The sequence below is a fragment of the Netta rufina genome (assembly GCF_964035555.1).
Source record: "Netta rufina genome assembly, chromosome: 3".
NCBI classification, from domain to species: domain Eukaryota; kingdom Metazoa; phylum Chordata; class Aves; order Anseriformes; family Anatidae; genus Netta; species Netta rufina.
This window is the reverse complement of record NC_140125.1, coordinates 3,686,006-3,710,840: the sequence shown is the minus strand read 5'-3', so window position 1 is coordinate 3,710,840 and position 24,835 is coordinate 3,686,006. Positions and strand designations below refer to the sequence as shown.

The window sequence follows — 24,835 nt, the reverse complement described above, 5'->3', positions numbered from 1 at the left end:
TTTAAGCTTAGAATTGCCACAATCAAGTTCTCACTTCTCTTCCCAGCTAGCCTGCACTCGCATCTGGTTTCACTTACATCCCTGTAAGGTTGGTTCAGGGCCCCTGCAATGCTGCATGATTGGCACCTCAGGAGTATTTCAAGCATTCAGCCTTGTAATTCGAAGTTGTAAAGCAGTCAAGAAGGCATCAGCTGGACAGCATCACTGGTCCCTGAAGTCTTCCCACCAAGACACTACATAAAGATATTCAAGGATACATGCGGCCAGACGTATATATAATGTTACATAAATGCCTCCATCTTCCCCACAGAATCACAGAATTTCTAGGTTGGAAGAGACCTCAAGATCATCGAGTCCAACCTCTGACCTAACACTAACCAGTCCCCCACTAAACCATATCCTCTCTGGGCAGCCCGTGCACAGCACCAAAACGTTTCCTGATGTTCAGAGGAAACCCCCCCGGGTTTCGCTTTGTGCCTGCTACCTCTTGCCGTCTTCTTGCCATCCTCTAAAGAGGATGTAACAGTCTGCAATGAATCAAGCAGATGGAAGATAATTTATGGGTTTTGTTCTTGAGTCCCACTCGAGTGTGCAGCACAGGACAGCCACTGGCAAAATCTTTGGTTCACGTAAGAGAAAGAAAGATGCAAGTCTACAGCTCTGGCTGAGACATCCTCAGCACTGTCAGGCACTTGCGGACACAGGGTTGGGCACTGGACATCTTTCATACCCAAAGTGTGAAGTATCACCTCCAGACAGCAAACATTTTTCTGCTGCAATTGAGCCTTCAAGCCCACAAATCTCAGCAGCAAGTACCACACAGATCTTTAAAATGTGGCAGTGGGTAGGCAGTACCTGCAGGCTTTGATGCTCTTTTAAACTTTGCTCAGCTGCTGATCTTCAAACCGATCTTACAGCTGCTGAATTTCCCTCCCCAGAATAACAAGTGGCTGTTGTTTGTTGTTATACTTTTATTTTACTTTATTTTACTTTATTTTATTTAACCGCTTCTTCTGCTCAGTGGGCACTGGTCCTGGTGATGCCATGGCCGTGTCACAGGGGACAGAATGTTGGCGGTGGCCATGTCACAGGGGGAGCCCGTGATGCGGCCAGCCCTGGTGGCTATAAAAGGGCCGCAGCAAGCCAGTCCAGCCAGTCTGGCAGAGGAGCAGCCAGATGAGTGTGGGCTGAGGAGGGAGAGGAGAGGCCCTCCATGGCAATGAAGGGCGGCCGCTCCCCTCCAGCTGTTTTTTTTTTTAATTATTATTACAGATAGAATCCTGGAAAAGGACAGAGCAAGACCATGGCTACGGCCTTCTTCCAGCACTCCGCTGGACACAGGTCAACATTCTACAGGAGAGATCCCTGGACTCCATGGCCACATGATAAGGAAGGTCAACACCCAGCCCCTTCCCATATTGTGCCGCTGGCACCAGTCCCACTGATGTCATGGCCACATCACAGTGGGGCTGGTGACATGGTGGGCCCAGGAGACACCTGGTATTACACATGGGCGGTTCTCTGGTTGCCTTTACTTGCTTCTCTCCTAGCCTCAGCGCTGGACATGGACACGAGCCCATGACACGTCAACATTCTACAGGAGAGATCCTTGGACTCCATGGCCACTTGCTAAGGAAGGTCAACACCCAGTCCCTTCCCACATTGTGCTGCTGGCACCAGCCCCACTGATGTCACGGCCACATCACAGTGGGCCCAGGAGATGCCTGGTATTACACATGGCGGTTCTCTTGTTGCCTGTACTTGCTTCTCTGCTAGCCTCAGCGCTGGACACGGACACGCGCCCATGACACGTCAACATTCTACAGGAGAGATCCTTGGACTCCATGGCCACTTGCTAAGGAAGGTCAACACCCAGTCCCTTCCCATATTGTGCCGCTGGCACCAGCCCCACTGATGTCACAGCCACATCACAGTGGGGCTGGTGACAGGGTGGGCCCAGGAGGGGGGTGGCACAACACACAGAGGTTCGCTTGCTAGTGCTTTTGCTTCTCTGCTAGCCTCAGCGCTGGACATGGACACGAGCCCATGATACCACACTCCTGGCTGCCTCTCCTTGACGCACCACTGGAGACGCAGCAACATCCTACGGGACAGTCCTACAGAGGAGCAGATGGTGCCATCAGCTGCAGACGAGAATTCTGCAACACCCCACCCACACTTGCTATATGAACATGTCTATGTGTAACCTCTTCTTAATAAAAGAACTTTTCTTAATAAAATGTAATTTTGAGAACCACTATGAATTGTGATGAAGTATCTTTTAGCTGTTTCCTGCTGATTTCCTGTATGCTGTTCTCCCACATAGACCAATGGAAACTTAATAATACCCATTGTTAGCCACGAGGCCATATTTACACTTCAATCCCTTGTATGCATAAAATATTACATAATATTATATAATTATAATATTATGCTCCTACACATGTCTAGAATTAATTTATTTGGGAAGAACTCAAAAAGCTAAAATATTCTATCTTGAAAATAAAATGAAACTGGAAAGCTAACCACAAAAGGTATTGTTATCCCTTCACACTTTCACAGAATCACAGAAATTCTAGATTGGAAGAGACCTCAAGATCATCGAGTCCAACCTCTCACCTAACGCTAACAGTCCCCACTAAACCATATCACTGAGCTCTACATCTAAACGTCTTTTGAAGACTTCCAGGGATGGTGACTCCACCACTTCCCTGGGCAGCCCATTCCAATGCCTCACAACCCTCTCAGTAAAGAAGTTCTTCCTAAGATCCAACCTAAAACTCCCCTGGCGCAACTTAAGCCCATTCCCCCTCGTCCTGTCACCAGGCACGTGGGAGAACAGGCCAACCCCCACCTCACTACAGCCTCCTTTAAGGTACCTGTAGAGAGCGATAAGGTCGCCCCTGAGCCTCCTCTTCTCCAGGCTGAACAAGCCCAGCTCCCTCAGCCGCTCCTCGTAGGACTTGTTCTCCAGGCCCCTCACCAGCTTCGTCGCCCTTCTCTGGACTCTCTCGAGCACCTCGATGTCCTTCTTGTAGCGAGGGGCCCAAAACTGAACACAGTACTCAAGGTGCGGCCTCACCAGAGCCAAGTACAGGGGGATAATCGCTTCCCTAGCCCTGCTGGCCACACTGTTTCTTATACAAGCCAGGATGCTGTTGGCCTTCTTGGCCACCTGAGCACACTGCTGGCTCATATTCAGCCGACTATCAACCATCACTCCCAGGTCCTTCTCTGCCTGGCAGCTTTCCAACCACTCCTCTCCCAGCCTGTAGCTCTGCTTGGGGTTATTGCGCCCCAGGTGCAGGACCTGGCACTTGGCCTTGTTGAACTTCATGCAGTTGACCTCAGCCCATCGGTGCAGCCTATCCAGATCCTCCTGCAGAGCCCTCCTACCCTCGAGCAGATCGACACACGCACCTAATTTGGTGTCATCTGCAAACTTACTGAGGGTGCACTCGATCCCCTCATCCAGATCATCGATGAAGATATTAAAGAGGACCGGCCCCAGCACCGAGCCCTGGGGGACGCCACTAGTGACTGGCCTCCAACTGGACTTGGCTCCATTCACCACGACTCTTTGGGCCCGGCTATCCAGCCAGTTTCTAACCCAACGAAGCGTGCGCCAGTCCAAGCCAAGAGCAGCCAGTTTCTTGAGGAGAATGCTGTGGGAGACGGTGTCAAAAGCCTTGCTGAAGTCAAGGTAGACCACATCCACAGCCTTTCCCTCATCCACCAAGTGCGTCACTTTGGCATAGAAGGAGATCAGGTTCGTCAAGCAGGACCTGCCTTTCATAAACCCATGCTGACTGGGCCTGATCTTCCCATGCACTCTGTTCCACTCATGTCATACCTTGAAGTTTGTTCTTTGCAATATGGATCTAGTTTGGCTTTCTAGTTAATAATGTACCTAGAGCAATTCTGATAGCTCTTCAGTATAATGCACGATAATGAAAGCAGCTGCTGCCACTCAACTGAAACTGCATTCTGCTTTGAACTTTATATTTATTGCATCTTTTCATTCACAGAGTGTATCCGCCTTAACCTCGCAGCACCTCCACTGCGAGCAAAAGCAATTTTCTGACCTTGTTTAAAAAAAAAAAAAAAAGCATTAATTAATGAGCTAGAGTTAATTTCTTTAAGAATTTCAGGTCCATGTCACTCCTCATCTGCAATTAATTTCACGAAATAGAAATTCAAGTCCCTGCATACTTAGAATTCTTAAATAATTTGTGAACAGGCTACCTGAAGCTACGTTACAGATTGCTATTAAGGTTTATTACATGAACACACAGTGTCCTGTCTTTTGGCAGCAGGCGGTATCTTGCCCTTCACACACTTTTCCAGTGCTGCCTCTCAAGAGATACTGCCACAAATGGAGGACTGGAAGCCTCTGTGCCAGCACATGGGCAGGCAGAAGAGCCAGGCAGCACCTTCACTACCCATGGAGAGGCTGACACCCAGGCTGACAAGGCAGGATCTCTTGGGTTCAAGACTGACCAGCGAGTCAATGCAGCAGCCGAAGGATGCTGTCACAATCTCAGCCATTAGAAGCAGTTTCCACGCCCAACCCCCTTTTATTTTCTCCAGACAATTCCATGAATGAAAAACAGTGTGAGACTGGACAGGTCTGTCAAAGCTCCATTGGGAGTTTGGATTATGCATTGCTTCATTTCCAAGAATACCCTGGTTCTACTTTGAGCATCAGGGCATGAAATGCTCTGCCTTGGTGATTTTGCCAAGGAGCAAAGAAGTGGAAACAGGAGAAAGCCCCACATGTATTACTCCCCCTGCTTACTCAGGCAGCAGTGATCACCCAGACACAATTCACTACCATGACAAAAGAACCACAAAGCCAGGTACAGCTACACATTTTGGTTGCTCACACCAGAGGTGATATAAGATAAATGAAAAACCAATTTAATTGGACATGATACTCATTTTATGTTTTTACTGTCACATTGACTATATTCTATCACTTCTTTCAACCGATGTGTAAACAATATACCAGATCTCTAAATCATTTGGAACAGCAGTCAGCTTTGATACTTCAGAGCTTGCATTTTTTTTTTTTTTAATGAAAACAGAAAAACCTTAAAAAGTTAGTTAAAGCAGGGTACTGATAATTATTAAAAAATATAAAGTCATAGGATAGTTTATTCTGCCCGAATCTTTGAGGAATTCAGCAATTGATGCAATTGCCCAAGATGCAATTAGAAAGCATATTAAACATTGAAGTATGTGCAAGTGAGCCTTCATTCAGATATGTGGACATACTAACTGTGACCCAAACAGGCAGGGACATGTAGAAAACAATATATCATTTCCTTGAGAAGAATTTTACCTATAGCTGCATACCACTACTAATATGCCCGAATCAGAACGAAACTCCTGCAGGATACTAAGGACAGAATTACTGCTGTTTGAATGTTTCAGTCTGACAGAATTACAGTGTAACAGCAGACATTTTCATGGCGGAAACAATTTGTTTGAATATCTCCAGCTAGAGTGAAGTTCATCTGACAGCCACTGATTAAAACATGTTTAAAACACTGCCCGAGTAGAAAATTTTTCAAACACTAGGGTCTAAGGTGGGACATGCTGCAACTGGGAAAGGCAGCTCAGGTACAGGGCCACAGTACAGAGTGCTTCAGCAATGCCAGGCAGGGCTCCAGCCCACAGGACAGGCCTCCCTGCCCATGGAAAACCTCCACAGATACTCAGAGAGATAAATCCAGTTTTGGCAGCTAGCCAGGATCAAAATGGCAGAGATGACAAAGGACGTTGGCAAGTTTTATAACAAATCACATTTATCTCTGTCCAAAAGTTCTGCAAGCTGTTAGACCACTTCGCTATTTTAGTACCATCTAAAAACGTACTTTCTTAAATGAAAAAAAGCAGAGGTCTGACACAAAACTGTAGATGCAGCACAATGAAAGATGTTAACACAATGAGGAAGTTAAACTTACAGCTGCTGTTGCTTGCTCTGTGCCTAAAAACCTCAGTATAACTCCCTGGGTTCTGCCAATAGCATTCACAGCAGTAATTAGCTCCATTTATTTCTAAACCGTTACTCAGAGTAAGATACTATACTTAAGAGAGAAACCTCTGCCTCCTGCTGTTTGTTTTTTTTTTTTTTTTTTTTTTTTTGCTCCTGTCTGTGCTGCTGCCAGTCTAAAAGGTTCTCCGCTTCTCTTACTGTCTCTGCAACACTGAAATGTGAAACACTTTCATAAATGGCGCCTAAGCATTAAAACCAATACTAACTAAAAACACTGTGCTTACATTGACATTACTAGGAGCAAAGACCAGCTACAACAGGTTCTCAGAATACATCGGTTTGTGCCGAGGCCCAGTACTGAGGACCTAATTTCCACACAGTACTATATTTTTCACACAGCTCTTTTCACCACAGCGTCTCAAAATTAGAACACAAGACAGAGGAGATGGTAGAAGCATGGTATCAGAAATATTAAAGCTGACTTCAAGTGTTTGTTCCTCAGAATGCTCCTACCTCTACAAAAATAGCACTTCATCACTTAAAAATTTCAGGATTCCTTAGGATGCAGGCATCTCAGTCAGCCACAGACACTTCCAAAACATTCATCCTTAAATAAGCACAGATGTGGGCTAAGACCTGTGTCTCCTGGCTTGTCAACAAATGTTAAATGGACTTTCAATGCCTCCTGTCATGTCTGCTAATTTAAGGCTAAACTCAGGTTGTTTTGTTCTGCAGGCACACAACAGAAAAGAAGCACTGAAACAAGTTTTGCTCCATTTTTATGTATTATACATTTTACTTTATAGGATACTATATATATGTTTAGAATTGATGTTTTCAGACTTTAAAGGTTTCATACTCAAGATTCCCTCTCATGCTCACTGTTATGACGACAATGTTCCTAGTAAGTTAAATTTGGCTCCTGTTGTATCCCTAAACACACTGCCTGCTACAGGAATAGAACAAACAGAACAGAGGTGGGGTGACATGAGCACACAGCTATGATTCCCTCTAGCTTAGCATTCATATTTTTGTAGCTTCTGTTTATAGAGAACTCAGAAATTCTTTCTGTAAACAGAAGCCGTACCCAAACAACAAAATAATAACCAACAGACAAATGTTCAACCATTTTATTAAACTCAGTACCTACAAATACCAAGAAGCAGCAATCAGTAAGAAATATTAATGTTTAAGTTTATTTTCATTAGAAATTAGAAAAGTAGATTACCACCTAGATCTTTCCAACTTCTACTTTTAGGTTTTTGTCATTCCTTTAACTCAAGCTGTCAATGAGCTTCATGGAAATCAAACATTTTCCATGCAATCCCCAAACTGCCATGTCTTGTTTTACAGAAATTGTCTTCAGTATTGGCTACTACAAGAAATCCAACATTTAAATTCCTCTTTTCTCATGATATGAATTCTCTGCAAAGTAGGTGGAAGACAGGATTCTGCTTGTCCAGTTGGTGAAAGAAATATCTAGAAGGCAAAATACATTGCAACCTCTACGTATGCAAGTAGATTGACATCTAGTGTTAAAACACTGAACTACAAAGCCTATACCACATCCAAAAAGGGTGAATTTCAAGAAACGAAAAAAATTTTTAAACCACAGGAGAATCAAATCCTCCGAACACAAACATGCTAATCCCCACACTCCCCAATAGCTTTGCAGCTGAAAATACTGTGGCCAAGCCAATTGCCATTTAAGCCTCCCGTGATAAACTGACATGCATGAGTTCAACTATGGAAACACTCATTTTGTGGCTGAGGAGCTATAAATGACCTTTGCAGTTCAGTAAACCTAGTCAGAGGATCTCCAGGTTACTACATGTCTGTAATGATGGCTGAAGAATTTGTCCATGTACACATACATACCCTGTAGTTCACAAAATTCATGATTATTCCTAGAAAGCTACACAGTACTTCAACTTCTAACCATTTTCTTTTATATCAAACCTGAATCTAGCAGTTTCATTTCCCCAAATATGCTAATACATATGAACTCTGCATTTATTGCACTACCTTTAAATAACACATATCAAAAAAAAAAAGATTAACAATTCTGTCACATCTACCAAGTTACAATGGGAACATCTCAGGCTGTGTCCAGTTGAATCCCTTCATTGACATGAAAAAGTTTTTTCCATCGTTTTAATTGCATCAAGAACTCTAACAAAGCTTTAGTAATAGCTCAAGCTCAGTAGCAAATAAATAACCCTTTAAAATTGATACTAGCATAGGAGAACACAATTCTAGATCCCTGAGATTTCTATACCCTCCAGTTAAATTAACTTATTAGTTCCTGCACATGAAATTCACCATGAGAGTTTGTTACAGTAATGCACACCAGCATATCTCAAAAAAAAAAAAAAAAGTATTTACACACTTTCCCCAGTATTACTCTATTTAAAATAACAGATATCTTTATCTGATTTTTAATATCTAGTATTGACCATAGCCATCTTATTGTACAAAAAATAGCATGGACATTTAAAGAATCTATATTCTACTTTGATACACAGTGATATCAGTGCTTCTGCCTAGCAGTCCTTAAGGCTTAAGAGCGACACAGGCTAATACCTGTCCATGAACAGGTCAGCTGTCAGAGGCTATTACTTCCACAATTTATTACATCCAGAATTTCCAAAGAGCACTGTATTCTGTATAAAGCCCATTTCCTCTTTTTTTTTTTTTCTTCAGTACTAATGACTGAGGAAGTATAGGTTGTAAACAAGAAAAGAAATGGTATTTTAGCAGCAAACTTTAAAAACTAATGTGATACTCAGGAAAGAAACAAAGATAGGAAGACAGAGGAGAGGAACATGGGCTAGCTGGTCAGACAGAAGGTTCGTTAGCCTGTGATAAACCGAACTACAGAGGCAGAAGGCTTCATAATTTGTTGGTGTTTATGACTGAGAGACCCCAAATACCTTCATTTCTGCAGTGCAGGCCAAAGACCAGTGAGTAGTGGTGTAAGTTGTCTCTAGATCACTGTTCTTTAGCACAATGCATATAGCCATGACTTCTACAAGTCTTTGTAGAATAAATTAATACAAGACTTTTACAGCTGTCCTGCTAAAGATTGAAGGCTAATAGCAACATCATTACCTAGAATCCAACTTAATTAAGTAGACAAATATGCTTTTGTTCCTACAACATAATCTCAAAAAATGTTAGTCACCTTTTTATTCTTTCCAGTCATGTCTCAGTTCATTGTAATTCCAAAATTTCTGCAAATGCTAAATGCATTTTCCTGACACTTTGGTTAGTTCAGGTCTACCTGCACACTATTCTTGTCCGCAGCAATTTTGTAAGATAACTAAAAAACCACCATCTTAAAAAGTTGACAAGTATACTCACACTACAACTCCCAACGTACTTTGTTTTTTTGTATTTGGCTACTATACCAACATTAGGATCTCTTTTCTGGCCCCCCCACCAAAGTTTCCTTAAGTGTATTCATTTGCTACTCATAGGTGTGGATATTAGATGCTCTCCACAGATAGTATTAGCCTATTGCTAGTATTGACATGATGCCCTTGTCTGTGCAGCCACCCTTTTGTATCAGCATTTGAAACTGCTCTTGACACGTACTTTGTCAAAATCAGTTTATGAGCCTCCTACTGAAGTATGGAATTGCACAGCAGCAGCTGGAGTTGTTTGAGGTGTCATCTGCATGTATGTTCTCACTCCAGGTATTCTTAGAGAATGCTCACAGCTTGTCCACCCCCATTCTTATGCTCTGTACAAGTATATTAGATGGATCACAACCGTTGCTATCTCATTTCCTCCTCAGTCACAGCATTCTGGATTCATAAAGCCTTTAAAAAAGTGTAGAGGGATAGGGGCAGATGCATGGAAATTACACCTAGGGACAATGCAACCTAAAGAAAGATACTGGTAAGTCATTGCTTTATATATTTGAGTGACTGTCCACATTCAATTCCATTCGAGTCCTTCAATACAGTGTTTTATTATGCTGCATTCATCACCTAACATTATCACCAAACTAATACCTAGGAACAGTAATAGTAATACATGGAACATAAAAGCACCTAAAGTGAAAGTTCTCCCCCATTTGATTCAATATTTCCAACTATTACTTCAATTTTTAATTCATATTAATCCAAAAGCACTGGTTATCACATTGTGCTCTGATAACCTGTTATACTAAGTGATATTTAATTACCACAATTCATTGTTTCAAAAGTAAATCTGACTTCCTAGTTTGACATTGATTCTGAATGCTAATCGTTAAAAAACAAACAAACAACAACAAAAAAAAACTAATTCTAATACTGTGGATATCACCAGAAATCAATGCTCCATTTTACTCAGGAAAAGTTAAGGCTCTAGGGAAGCTTGTACGAGTCAGAAGCGAGTGCTAAGTTAAAGATTAGGCTCTGCAAACTGTACATGTATTTGGAGAAATGAAACTGAGTGACTCACAGTGCCATTTTTGCAAGGATACAACAGAAAAGAGTCTACACACTGAAATAAAACTTTCCTGACAGTAACTACACTGTACACATCAAGTCAACTGGAAAACAGTTTCTTGGCACTGAGTATATCCTACGGATTTCTGAAGAGAAAGCTAAAAAGAATTTGCTCGACACTGAAGACCTTGCCAATCTCAAACATATCCAGGTTTGCTTCCCAAACAAATGATTTTCAGTAACTGTACAAGCAAGCAGACCCTAAGGGAAAAATCCATAACTTGACAGTTTTTCCTTTGTACTAGCAACCCAACGATATGAAACTAACTGGAAAAACACCTGATAGAAATCCGTTACTGTACCCAACAGGAACTACTCAGGAAACACATTAAAAGAATGGTTTTTTGGAACAAAAAAGTTGCTTGTAGCATCTGTCAGGTCTAGGAAGCAAGTTTCTGCAGATTTACTTGATTCCATTCACCAAAACTTACACGTTAGACATGCACTCTGTCATTCATAATGTTATTTCTAACATTTATTCCTAGCAAAAACAGTTTCTCTCCTCTTCACTCTAATTCTGATTCTCCAATTCCTTCCCTGGCATCCCTATTCTATATGCATCTATTTGCATCTATTGTTTCACTAGACACAGGCAGTTTAAAGATCAGTTTCAACATGACAAGTCAAGAGATTTTGTATTTGTAAGTATCTACTGGCAGATAGACACCACAAAAAAAAAACACAAATAGCATGCTTCCATATATCCCACAATACAAGAACTCCAGCATTCAAAGAAAGACTGCAGGAGGTAAATAAAGGAATAGTAGAAAGCAATACTGAATGGAAGAAAAAAAGTAAACAGAGCCCCAGGCGACATGAAATCCTCACTCTGCAGAGAGTCTCTGGCCATGAAGCAGTTGATACACCCTCTGCATGTTACGGGTTCACGAACTGCATTCACCATACTACGTTTTCACTTTGCTGTGAGGCCAAGAAATTCAGGGGGCCCACGCTAGGTTCAGGTATAGCTCGGGCTCAACATACTCCAGAAAACCAATTCAGAATTCAATTAATCCAGCTATTATGAACATGGATTCAGGATCTGCTTTTCCTCATTTGTCATTAGGATTGCTATAATCAGACCCAGTGTAATAAGACAAACATATCTTGGCATTACTTGCACAGCTAGATATCAAGTGTTTGGAGCAACAAAATGTGCAGTGAACCTACAGCACAGAACAAGAAACAGCTGGAAACTATTCCTAACGCTCTTACTGTCCTCTTTTCACTAAACATTATTGCTAATCCCACACATCCAGGTTGATTAATCAAGTGCCAGAAAAATCAGATGACCAGGAAAAATCATATGAGATCTTTCAAATAAAATTCAGTCTTTGATTGCCTTTGGGTTTTGGCATCATCTTAACAGAGCTTATTTTTCTATGACATGCAAGGCTGGGAACCTTTTATTTATTTTTATAAACAGAAGTTCAATTCCTACATAAGTCTGTACCAAGGACTGAGGCTTTAAGAAAAGAGGTGAAGTACTGTCACAAAAATCTTAGTTGGCAATACAGTCAAGCAAGACACGATCACTGGGTCATTACTGAATTAAGCAGTCAGTGTGCCTGAAGACAAGCTTCACAGAACAGCCTGTTGATCTCCATAAAGTTAGTTACTTTATTCACCAAATTCAAACCTAAAACATATCAAAGTTTATTTGCTTGAGGAACGGCCCTCTTTATATAGAGCTTAAGTTACAGCTGTTATCCTCAAAGTTCTACTTCTTTTTTCTTTAAGAAAGGTGAAAAAAGAAACTTTCCATCAAGATCATGCTTTGAAAAAACCCTCAATTTATGAGGGTGGCCTCTCCTTTATTTGTAAATATCTTTGGATTGCTTATATTTCATGGGGAAGAGTTTCTGTCCTCCAGTCAGTTTGTACCACTACAGCAGTACAAGCAGCCAAAACTTTTAGATAGCCACAAGAGAAATCGTGTTTTCTGCCAAGCTGTAGTGGGGCCAGAGCAACTGGGAAGGCAAAAGTGTTCAAGGATTTCCATGTCTGCTGGTATAAAGACAGCTCCTCTTCTGCTGTGAAGTGACAGAATCAAGGACAACATCATTTAGTGCTTGGTTCTCCTGCCTTACTCTTTCTTTGACCTGGCTATAGAACCAGAACTAACAACTTCTTTTGTGGCAGCGTTTATCAGAGTACTTCATCTGTTAAGAATTAAGCAGAATTTTCTTAAATACTACCTATTAAAACATAAATGCTTGTGTTAAATAAGGTAACAGATTTACGTTACACAGTTAAGGACAACCGTTTTTTTCTTTAATTATGTAGGAACTTGTTTTTAAAGGTGCAGTTTGCTGTAGAGACTGAGATGACTGCATGAAGAGAACATGTTATGCTTGCCTACTAAACAAAGCATGCTGGGGGGAAGCATGCACAGCTCTTCCACTTCAGACTCCTGTATTTAGTTATGGCCTTGAGGTTAGTTCCAGAAGCCACTGCAGGTTACCCTGCTGAGCTGCTTTAAGAGCAAGGAAGCTGTTTGAGAGAAGTGGGTTACCAATCGACGTGTTCTAAACAAGCCACCAACAGGAGCTCAAAAAGGACTGTGCGTCCCACCCTCGGGCAAGCCTGTGTCACCCCCTTCATGTTCATTTCACTGCTGCCAGCTTTCACTTGTGGATTTGCCTAATCTTGGGACCAGCTGAACATGACAATTCTGGATTATATTTTAGGAGGTGTCGATCAGAGAACTTATTTCTACCTACTGACAGCTGTTAAAAATTTACACTCGCTACATATCAGATATACTTTGACAACAATGCATTATTCAAAGTACTATAAATTCCCTGTCCTTTCCCACTTTGTCCTTTGAGGTTTTTCTCTAAGGTCAGCAGCAAGCAACCCCCTACTAGGGAAACCACTGCTGTAAACAAACACTTCGCTACCCTGGGACAGACTCACATCGCCCAGGGGCACTAGATTTTTATTGCCTTCAGTACTGTGCAATTTCTCTCCCGTTTCTTCCAAAAGAATACTGGGTTTGACAACACATCACCTGGTAAAACTGAGGGAAAAAAATGCTGTTTTTGTCAAGTGCCCTGTATCTCAACAGCACATGCCAAACCTTTGAACAGATGGTGAACAGAGCAAGGCAAGCATGTTTCCCATAACAACTGTCATGCTTCAGTCAGGGAAGTATGCACAGACAGGCCCTTGCACCAACAGTCCTGCTGGAGACACCTGAGCTCCATGTTCATACAGAAGCTATCCATTTCAAGATTAATGCCATAGCTTTTGATAGCCACGTTACTTGGTAAAACATTTGAAGCATTAAATAAGTTCTGTTTCCAAAGCACACAGTAACAGACCTTTTATGCCTTTCTGCGGGGAGTCACGTTCCCAGTGACACAATCCCTTCGGGAGTAGACAAGTTTCCATGCAGGACTCCAGCTAAAGCCATCAACTTCATTTTCTCCATTGGGAGGGCCCAGAAGAGCAGAGCCTGTAGCACACAGCCTTTAGCCTTAGGGGCACTGTTGCCAGGAGAAAGGCGCCAGACAGGTCCCTGGCAGGTGGGATCCCTGCCCAGGCCACAGCAGCCCCTGCAGTGCCAGCATTCCCTCCGTACCCACCCCACATGGTGGCACAACATCGCAGAGCAAGCACTGGCACCTCTCCCACCAACGGGCTGCTTCGTGCCCGGCTCCCATGTGTTCCATGCTTCGCAATTCCCCCTCATCTCCAGCAGGCACACCTTCCATGATTGACAAGTAGAAAGCTTAGAGAGAGTTTAAGTCTTTTGATTGCTCCCAACATAAAATAAAATATCCAGTATTTCTCATGACACATGGGGCTCAATATTTAGGTTGTCAGCCCCCTACATATTTCTGGTTGGGAATAACAGGAAAGACTCCTTTAATAATAACTTAGAAATAATAACCCAGGCACTAACTTAAATGGAGTTTTGTTAGCCTAGATTCAGTGAATAACTGTGAGTAAACCCAGGCAAAGGAACAGCTTTAAGATGAAAAACTTTTTTTTTTTTTTTCCAAAGAAAAGAGTACAGGTCCAGTTTTTTCTTTGCTTTTAAATATTTATCCCTGGATCTTGAAAGTCCCAAGAAATCTGTTGTATGTGCTTAAACAGCCTAGCAGAGAAATCCTGCCTGCTGGTTTGGTCCTACACCAAAACCCTTTAGAAGGATAATGAAGACAGCATCACATTTCATAAGAGATTTCCCAAACGCCTGCTGAGCTGACCTTGTTTACAAGTGCTCACTGAAACAATTAATTGCTTATATTGCTTGTACATTCCACTCCCCACTGCCGGGGCTGAGTTTCCTGCCTATACTGTCCGTATGGACACTAGCCAAAAAGAAAATTTTTGTAATTATCCAATTAATTGTTATCAATACTAGCACTTAACAAGAAAAATTGACAGCTGGTATACATAACCACTTCATTTCTATCATGCAAAAACTACAAAGGTATTGGTTTTCTCATTAATAGCAATGAAATAGGTTGAATGGTTTTGTTTTAAGCTACAGAGGACAAGAAAGACAAGAAGAATAGAGTGGTGAAATCCTGGACCAGGAATTGGGAAACAACTTGGATGGTTTGCAAGATGCTTCCTGTGACACTGTGCCAGTCAGTTCCTCTCCATGCTATGGTGTTCTATTGTTACATTAATACTCACACTCCCTGGCTTTATTGCTTAATTTTACTGTCTACTCCTAGGCAGTGGGAATCTCTTACCTGTTAATGAGGCAGAATGGGGCCCTGACTAACTACAGCCTATCGGGTTTTTCACATTGTACCATTTAACGTCAGTGGGATTTTGAGGGCACAGCAGTCATTTTCCAATGTATCATGGGAACCCTGTCTGCCTCAACTTTCATGAAGCTGACCACAGTCTATCTATGCGTTTTGGTTGGTTGGTTGGTGGTGGTGTTTGTGCTTGTTGTTTTTGTTTAATTTTTTTTAAGCTTAAGTAGACATCAAGCGATGTTTGGGACAAGCAACAAGGATCAACTTTTTATCTCCAAAGCTGAGTAATACAGCTCAAGCAGTTTCCCAGCCAAACAAAGTGTAGCACGGGCAACAGCCAGTTGCAAAAGCACAAATACAAATTTGTGTACACAATTCCTAGAGTATAGGTGTGATCTAACGGAAGACATGCAACTAATCTAAGAGTGAATATGTTCATCTTCAAAATGATTTTTTGAGCAAAAAAACCTTAATTTTTCTCTCAAACAGGAGCTAGCAGGATTTGCTTTCCAAATAAATTTACATTAGAATGTGCTGCCAGGTCATCTGTGAGGCTGCTGGGGAGCCTGAGCTTTCAAAGTTTGGTCCCAGGACAGCTGCAGTGCACAGGCTTGCTAAACACCAGTGCTTCCAACATTCCTGGGTCCACAAAGCCTCCACAGAGCTCACTCAGGACCAGAGTCCTTTCAGTACCTTGAGGAAAACACAAGTTTCCAGGCTCCAGCTCCACAGTCTGCAAAAGCAGAACAGGTCAGGGAGATGTCAGACTAGCAGACAGAAGCCATCTCGTTATCTTAAAGCCCTAGAACTCTGTAACCATATAAGTTTGTCTACATGGTCTGAAGTTGGAGTATATACTTGTACTGTCCATAGTAGTTTCTAGTAGCAGCCTTAACATCAAATTTAAAAGAATTGCACACTGCATATGACAAGCAAAACCAGAGGCTTAGGATCAGCATTTGTACAGCATAATAGGATTTCACAGGAGTCCCTACACAGCAGACCAAACCTGCTGCAAAAATATCATTATTGAAATCTCATTAAATGATTGCTGGGAGAGTTGAGAGCTGAAATAGATTGTTTTTGGTGCCCTAGATGGCTTCTTTTCTAGTCACTGTAGCTAAAATGCTATAGACTGAAAACAGAGAAGGAGAACTTTTTGTCCAGGACCCTCTCCCATCAGAATGGTCATAGCTTGCAAACATGGAACATCAGCTGCTTGTTTTAAAGCCTGCTTTTCTTTCATAAAGTTCTGAATATTTGCCAGACTTTTTTTCCAGACTGATTTTCTTTGTTCCTTTAGCAAAAAGGAAACAAGCAGGAAGAGCCCACAGCATCACAACATAGGAGTGCAAGTCTGAACATCCACGGAAAGAGCTTACGATGCATGAACAGAATACTCATTATATATTATTCATTATAGATTAAAACAACTGTTTCACCCCAGCCACAAAAAAAAAAAAAAAAAAAAAAAAAAAAAAACAATACCGTCTTTGAAAAGAAAGCTTCTAATCCAGTAACAGAGTGAATATAATAAGTTAACTCAAGAGCAGAAGGATGAAAGGATGTCAGATAAAGTCAAAGGGCAAAAAGACAAAGATGCCCTGTGATGTTTAGCTGCAGGTATCATTGGCTACTTCTTGGTTCATGCTAATATCAATTAGTACCTACCTAGAGAAAACTTCAGAAATCAGATAAAGCCAGATCCAGTAATTTATACTATGATTTACATCATTTTTGGCATGGCTTCCTGCACAACATCGAAAGAGTCAGAACCATCCTACACAACCTTTGTGCCAATCTGTTGAGATGCAATAGCCTTAAGCAACACAGCAGTTTCAAAAACTTTAAAGTGACCCAATCTATTTTGAAAGAAACCAAAAGCACTTCAGAATTTTGAGACTAAATAAAATATACTTCTATCAAAAAAAAGCAAAATGAAAGTTGCCATTCTGAGGTGCTTTAAGAACCAGAGATCTTGTCAACTGTTATTCCTTTTATAACTTGTTTAAAAGGTCACATGAAGACTGTGGCCAAGATAAATTAAATCATTAGAGTTCATGCACATCTGCATGTGCCTGTACATTTATGCACATCAGTTCAGCCTCAGTGTCCGAGTCTCTTCTATAGGAAAGCAGAACAAGTTCCTCATTTTTCTTCCTATTATGCCCGTGTTTCTCTGTAGGCAACATGAGCAAGCTCTGCCACGTGCTAAAATGACTAGAAGCTACAGGGTACCATTAGTACAGCAGCAGACTCAAGCTAGAAAACCCCTCTGAAACACGCAGCGCAGCAGCTTCAGCTCCATGCTGTGTCAACTGTCCCACAGCTTTCAGCTGTTTGAAAAGGAGCAGAGGAAGACCCTGTTAGAATGTTGCATCACTCAAGCACTAAACTTATACTTAAAAAACAAAACCAGGTATCTTTATCAAATACATCACCCATAATAATTATTTTCAAAGAAACCTATAATTTTCAAGTACTTTTTTTTTTTTTTTATAATTACCAAACTGTTGCCAGAAGTCTATTTTTAACTGTGTGCACAAAGTTATTCCCCTTAATAAACTGGAGTAAAAAAAAAAAAACACTCTTCACAAATATTAGTTTAAACTGAACCTTTTACTCATTAGTATTTCTATAAACATTGCATTGGAGCAACAAAGACATCTGGAACAATCTTTCCTTGGCATAAAAAGCCAGATTAAGGGCCTTGAACTATTCTCCATCCTCCTGTAAAAGGGGATGTAGACTACAAGAGAATATCTCCACTCTGAAGATCAGTGTTACACATGGTTCCAATGATTTCCACTATGCAGAATACATGTATGCATAAAGCCCTCAAATGCACTAAAAAGCTTCCAGCAGCAACAGCACAACTAACTGGCAGTTGTTTTGAGAAGTCTCCTAGAAAGCTCAGCCAATCCTGCCTACAGGATTATTCTAAAATAGTTATTGAGATTTAGTTAGGATTAAAGTCAAAATAAGTCTATTTTCAGGCATATCAAAGGCATATTGTTTCTCATTAAGTAAGAAAATACCTACATTTATTATTCAGATAATTCCATTTGCCTATGGTTGTACAACGATCCAATACAACCTTGCAATTCACCTAAGCAACAGATTTAAGTTTCAGCTATCACTGACAGTCACCACCTAACGAAAGGAAGTCTGGAAAATTGTAACAAAAAAACCTGACGTACTAATACTGCAACAGTTTACAGGGCAGAGCACTGGAGTTGGTCTGCTGCCCTGCCGGCAGGGACCACCGCCTGCGTAGGGGGCAGAGGGGAGCGAGTCCACACGAGACCCCGCCAGCAGGGGGGCGGAACTCGCCTGGAAAAAAAAAGCAACCCGCGTGGAAAAAAAAAAAAAACTCGCCTTGAAGAAGAGATGGATTCTAGCATTAGAGTCCATTTCAACTGAAATTAGAAGGGTTTCAACCGAAGCACATAGCTGGCAGCATCTACAGAACACGAACAGCGACACCTAGAGCTGAAAAACCAAGGGAAATTAAGTTTTACATGTAGGAAGTTCAAGACCAAATACTTCCTAGTAGTCACCAATCTTTGACAACATGAAGAAGTCCTCTTTAAAAACAAATTGAAAACATCTAAAAATCAAAAACCTATTCCTACCTGAGACTTCCTGAATTACCACCAAATTCACCGTGTGAAACGCTAGCCTCAGGGAATTTCAAGTGAATATAACCACTTCTCAGCACCATCACCACTTCAATCCAAAATATATCAGTCAGCCTTCCTCCATTAATTCAGAAAAAAAAAAAAAAAAAGAAAAAAAGAAAAAAAAAAGCTGACATTCAACCTTAAGTGGACAATCCACTAAGGAATGAAGCCTATTGCCCATATAACACTCCATGCCCCAACCCTTCAGTTTTATCTACCTTTCGCCACTTTCGCAGAAGTCAGAATGTCCCTGCTAAGCTGTTACATGTTCCAGAGCAAGCCCCAATTTGCATGGCACATTTACAAGTATTTCCACCACATTTTTTGTCTGCTAGGAACCAATTACTTCCATCTTTTAGGACAAAACCCAGGCTTCAGCACACTGCAGCACACTGCCTGAGAAATTGTATCAGTCTGAGGTGCCAAGGTCAGTCCTCTTCCCTGCAGGGTGGGAAGGGACTGAGCCCTCAGCACGCCACCCGTTTTAACACTCTTCCACATGCAGAAGGAACACCAACATGACCACGTACATGCAGCAGCACGGCCTCTGGCTGCCTTCCCATGCCTAATTCCCCAGCTCCAGTGCTGTGAAGTTGTATTGGGCTATACAGATCCACAAAAATAAGGTGAAGAGGATTTCTTTCTTCTGTTTAATAAAAAAAAAACTTTTGGAAACATGGCCCAACTGACATGTTTCTCTTCATCTGGTAAGAACCTTTCCTACTTAACCAGAGGACAAGACAGGAACTTGACTGCAAGGCAAATGTTTAAATGCAGAGCTTTCAGTAGGTTTTTGCGCAGAGAAACAACATAGTGTTACTGCTTCTGGGAGATCCTTGCCTTCCTTGTGCTCTATGTAAGCCTTTTACTTTAACACATTAGCTTAAAATTAATGTAATCTATAAAACCACCTGTGCAACTTCTTCCAGTGAACAGATTTTATAGAAAATTGCACACATTTTTACCAAGAAAGTTGACCACATATAAAGCAGTGTCAAAATAGCAAAGTTGAACTTGGAATACTCAGCACAAGGTTCCCAGTATCCACAAGTGTCATGCGCTCCCCATCAGTTACCTAGCCAACTGATTTTCAAAACACATTCCTGACACACCCTCACTTCACTAGAGAGCTCAAAATACAGAAAGAGTCATACCTCCACACAGTCGTACCTCCAACTTACCTGCTTTAGATCTTTTTCCTTCTCAACTCTATACTAGTTCTAATCACTTGATTATCTATTGCATGTACTAAGAGAAATCAGAGCCTTTCCAAGTGTCCGCTCATACACAGTTCCTCCCTTTACATGTGGAAGTCCAGCAATTTATCACTAAAAATATGTTCATTACATTTTATCTTCCATGAATCCAAGCCCACACAGGTAACAACTGAAATTAACTGGTGTCTCCCAAGCATTTTACTCTAAGAAATTCAGTAGTCCATATCTCAATGTGTAACTTAATTGTACTTCAATTTCAATTCAGCATTGCAACATTTATTCCCATGTCACAGGTATCTTCCTCATTTCCATCTTAAAATGAAGAAACAACAATTCAAAACAACTTTTTATTTGCTCTGGATATCACAAACAACGTCAAAAGCTTCAACATCACTACCAATTTACTGTCACAATCCATCTTGCTGACCCTACTTTTAATTGTTTAACAAGAAAGTGGAAGCTTTCCTCTCCCTTTGTAATAGCTCTTTTGCCACCTCTTCCTTGAGAACAAGCCTAGTCTCATCAGTCTAATTTTGCAGCTCTGCTACAAGATATCATATTACAGATACCAATTTCCTGGTGTAGTGGTAAGTAAGGTTTCCTTTAGTGCTATCGACACAAATACCAGTAAGGGGAAAACAAGGGAAGAACATGGCATGCTGCAGCAATCCTAGTTTAACACAAATGAACACATATGGGGGGGTTAAGCTGTGCTCTCACTTAAAGCTGCTCAGAGTAAATCAACTGACTTGAGAAATTTTTAAAGAAAACAATACTCCAACACACGTCCATCTTCAGTGTTTGCTACAGATTGCACTGAGATACTAAATTTACAAATATGGAGATATTAAATACTATATATGAAGTTAATGGTAGTATTCCAGAGAATAAGCATTGACTTCAGAAACAACTGCTGCTTCTCTGGCTTTAAGTGTTTTGCAGCCCAAGATAACCAATCTGATGTTAAGCTCAAAACCAAAGAAAATGACTACAAATACTTCCGTCACATGCAATGTTTCTTTACAAGAAGGTCTAACACTTTTCCCTGCAAAAAAGTCAACTTCATTTTATTTGAGTTTTGAAACAATTCCTGTACTACAAAATATGCACTAATAATTGGCCATCCATAATGAAGCTTGCAAAGGAAGGCTTTACCATCCCTCATCCCTTTTTCAGTACAACAAATCACTGAGATTTTAAAAAACTCTAATCTCCCTACACACACTTGCAAGAAAGAGATATTTGGATTGGTCTTTGTTTTTACAGGCAGTACTTCTCCAAAGTAACAGCTTAAAGCTCTTGGAAATTAATGAATAAAGAAAACCATATACATTTTGTAATTTTAATAAATTACAAAATTTATTTCTAGGTAATACAGATTGTAAGCCCTTGCTACAATGGGTATTTACGTATTGTTTTTAAAATTGGGAAAAAAAATCAAAACTGTTTTCTTAAACTGATTTAAGTAAAAGCTAAGTAAACATTTCAAGACATTCTGCAGTGTTTCTTTGCAGAGATGATTCAAAGTTAAATAGCAGATCTGTGCTCATATAGGAATAAAGGCTTTTTCTTGGTTTTAAAAGTATTTTGGAGATAATACACATATGCGCTGTGTGACATTAGAAATTAAAACTGACTGAAGCCTCACACTATTTTTAAACTGGAAGACTTACAGCTTAAAGGATGCGTCTCCTCAATTTCACAAAGAAAAACCCGCAAATAAAACCGAAGTTATTGAAAGCACTGAAGTTATCGATATAAGAACCTACCTGTCATTTGGGATTTCAGATGCTTCTGCAAGTGACAGTGATAAGACTAAGAGAAACAAAGATACTTACATTGCATTTACTTTATCTTCTGGGCCTTGAACTTGGCCTGTTACTGTTCCTTGACTGGTATTTTTAACCCAGCCAACAACTCCTAGCTTCCTAGCTTCCTCTTCTGTGTACTGATTTGAAAAATAAAGAGACAATAATCAGTGCCAGCACATACACTACATGCATACCATGTAAACCATGTTAAACCCCACTTCCATTTTCATAGCCTTAAGACTAAGACTTAAGAGAAACAAGAATCCATAGATTATGCTCACACTCAGACATTAAAACATTTCTGTCAGCTCTGCAGCTGCAGCAGAAGCAACCAGCTTTTGAACAAGAATTAGATTTTACATATACATAAATACATGAGTTAATTCCCATGTCGGTTTACATGAAGACTTTTCTTCAGAAAAAAAAAAAAAAAAAAACACCACAAACTATATATATGATGGCTTCTTACCCTGCTCATAATAAAGCCATCCTGCTGCTTGCTGTATCAGTTGAATATGCACAGAAATCTTCCAATACTGTGAGTTTTTTCATTCAGAGATCAGCCAAAAACTTGCTCTCCTTGTTTAAGGAATTTTTAAACACTTTTAATCAAAGAACTCTATTGATCCATCACTACCACCTTTTACTTAGTTTTCTCTCGCTCCTGTCACTGCTCATTTGCCTCTTCAACAGTTGGTGTCTAAGCTCTTTAAGCTTGTTGAATGCACAAACAGAAGTGTTTTTCCTCATGTTTCATTCTAAAACCTTTCCACCTGACTTTTACCCCTTAAATACTAAGGATCTTGTGCTGCATTACTAGCAAAGCAAATTATAGCAGCAAATGTACGGAACTTCCAAGTCCTGTTTTCTGAACCTTCTTATTTTTTATGTACACACAAAATGTATCTGCATAGTTTTCATTTGTGCCTGAACCCTGACATGGCATGGAACAAAGTATTTTACAGGAAACCACTGAAGTTTTATTCTCTGCAGGGAATAACAATAGCTAATACTAATATTAAACAGCTAATATTTTCATTCACCTCAAATTTATTGAGATTAAAAGGTGCTTCCTCCATTTTCCTTCACGTATGTTCAGTGATGAGATGTAGCCCATGTTCTCTTTAGACATTCGTTTTAAATGCCAACAGCCAAACTTCAGCTCAATAATAATTACACTTCAAAAGAGAAAACAGATCTGGGGGTAATCTAGGCAATGAAAAGGTGTTGCTACCTATGATGAGTACTTTTCAAGTTGATTATGAGCACTTTTTCCCCTAAGAAGTTACCCAAAAGCATCAGAATGCAGCCTATCAATATGATCTGCAAACGCACATTTTCCACTTGATAAAGAAACATTAAAGACATACTATACTGTAAACCTCCATCCTTCTCTATTTTGAGCTATTTCACACCACATAAATTATGCATAAAAACTTTTAGGTCTTAAACACAGCTCACTAGGTTCACACAACACTTTTGAAACATGTTTCTTGATTTCTGTCAAGCAGAAGAATTACCTGCTACAAATTCAGAGCTGGTGGAGAACTCTGGTGGGGTCACAAGCCCCAGCAACTGTATCGCAGGAAACACAAGCTTCCTTAAGCACTGGCACTGTAATTGCCAGTAGGAACATAAACTGGAATGCATTGGCTTCAGAAGCTAACATCCAGAATTTACCTCTCTAAACACGAATATGTTCTAATGCTTACCTTTGTATCACAATCCAAATACAATCTTTATAAATTATACTAACATAAACACATTAATAAGCTTTTAAAAATATTTTACTATAAGAGATGAACAAAAAATTTTTCCTCTTAAATCTGCTTGCAATACTTAACAGCCTAACCTAGACCTCCATCCGTCGGTTGATTATGTTTATAGTCTGCAAAGCTGCTGCTGCTGTATTTTTAGCCCTGGAAATACTATACTTTGAAGTAGGCTTTGAAGGAGAACTGGTAAATCAGATGTTGCCTTACCATCCTGAAACAAACACCTAAAGAAAGAAAAAGAGTAAGGTCAAAAAAGAGTAAGGTTATCTTATAAAAGACTATTAAAAAAAAAAAAATCACTTCACAAATTTATTGTAAACTGTATACGTGTCATCTGTGGTCTATCCGCAAGGAAACCGCAGAGCTCTGTGGCACTGTCACTCCGGGCCAACTGCACAAGACGGCCGGGAGATGACCTCGACCAAGCGGTTATTTCCGCTAAAGCGGCAAGGGGAACTCCGCAATTAAGACGGGAATAGCCTTTGACCCTTTAATATTCACTTCAGTTTCTATGCCAACCCAAGGGGGTTGGCATATGTGTTTGACAGCAGAGCAGAGCCCTCGCCCCCGCCCGCTAGCAGCCGCCTCCCCTCAAGGCGCCGCCGTCCCCCCCACGCGCCGCCATCGCCTCAGCCACGCCCGGCCCCGCGCATGCGCACAGCGCCGCCGACCCGCGCCCCTCACCTTGCACCCGCCCGAACACTTCGTAATCCACCGATTTGAGCGCGCCCGACGCCTTCCCCAGGGTAGACATGGCGGCCGCCGAGCTCTGCGGGCCGCCCGGACGGCAGCGCGCGAGGCTCAAGCTGCCCCGGAAAGCGCCCGCCCCGCGCCGGGCGGGAGGGAGCCGCGGGCGCCTGAGGGGGGGGGGGGGCGCGGCCCCGTCACCGCCGGGGGTCACCGCGACTCCCAGCCCATAAAACATGACAAGCTTTTCCTTCCCAATTTTACCCCGTGTGGGGCAAACGCCAGGGCCAGGGGGAGGCTGGACTCCAGCTGGGGCACCAGGGCTTGGAGATGGAAAATTTACCTCAGGTAAGATGTTCAAACCTACCTCAGGTAAGGTGTTCAAACCTACACAATGATATATGTTAGTGCTCACATTTTCCTTTACAAACCTTTCCA

At 41.2% G+C, this 24,835-nt stretch overlaps 1 protein-coding gene across 3 annotated transcripts in view; it reads right to left on the bottom strand.

The window, feature by feature from the left end:
* Nucleotides 1-24,525, bottom strand: part of ACYP2 (acylphosphatase 2) — a 42,614-nt gene extending 18,089 nt beyond the window's left edge. Inside the window, exons 1-4 of one of the 3 annotated variants that reach the window (XM_084284127.1) lie at nt 24,395-24,525; nt 23,918-23,934; nt 21,963-22,072; nt 18,603-18,716 (exon numbers count right to left, since the gene is read on the bottom strand). In XM_084284127.1, coding sequence (XP_084140253.1) covers nt 18,650-18,716; nt 21,963-22,072; nt 23,918-23,934; nt 24,395-24,464 — 264 coding nt within the window. In that variant the 5' untranslated portion in view covers nt 24,465-24,525 and the 3' untranslated portion in view covers nt 18,603-18,649. Of the gene's footprint in view, nt 1-18,602; nt 18,717-21,962; nt 22,073-22,978; nt 23,114-23,917; nt 23,935-24,394 lie in introns of all 3 variants that reach the window. The other 2 variants (XM_084284128.1, XM_084284126.1) reach the window with 2 other exon arrangements.
* Nucleotides 24,526-24,835: the final 310 nt, after the last annotated feature.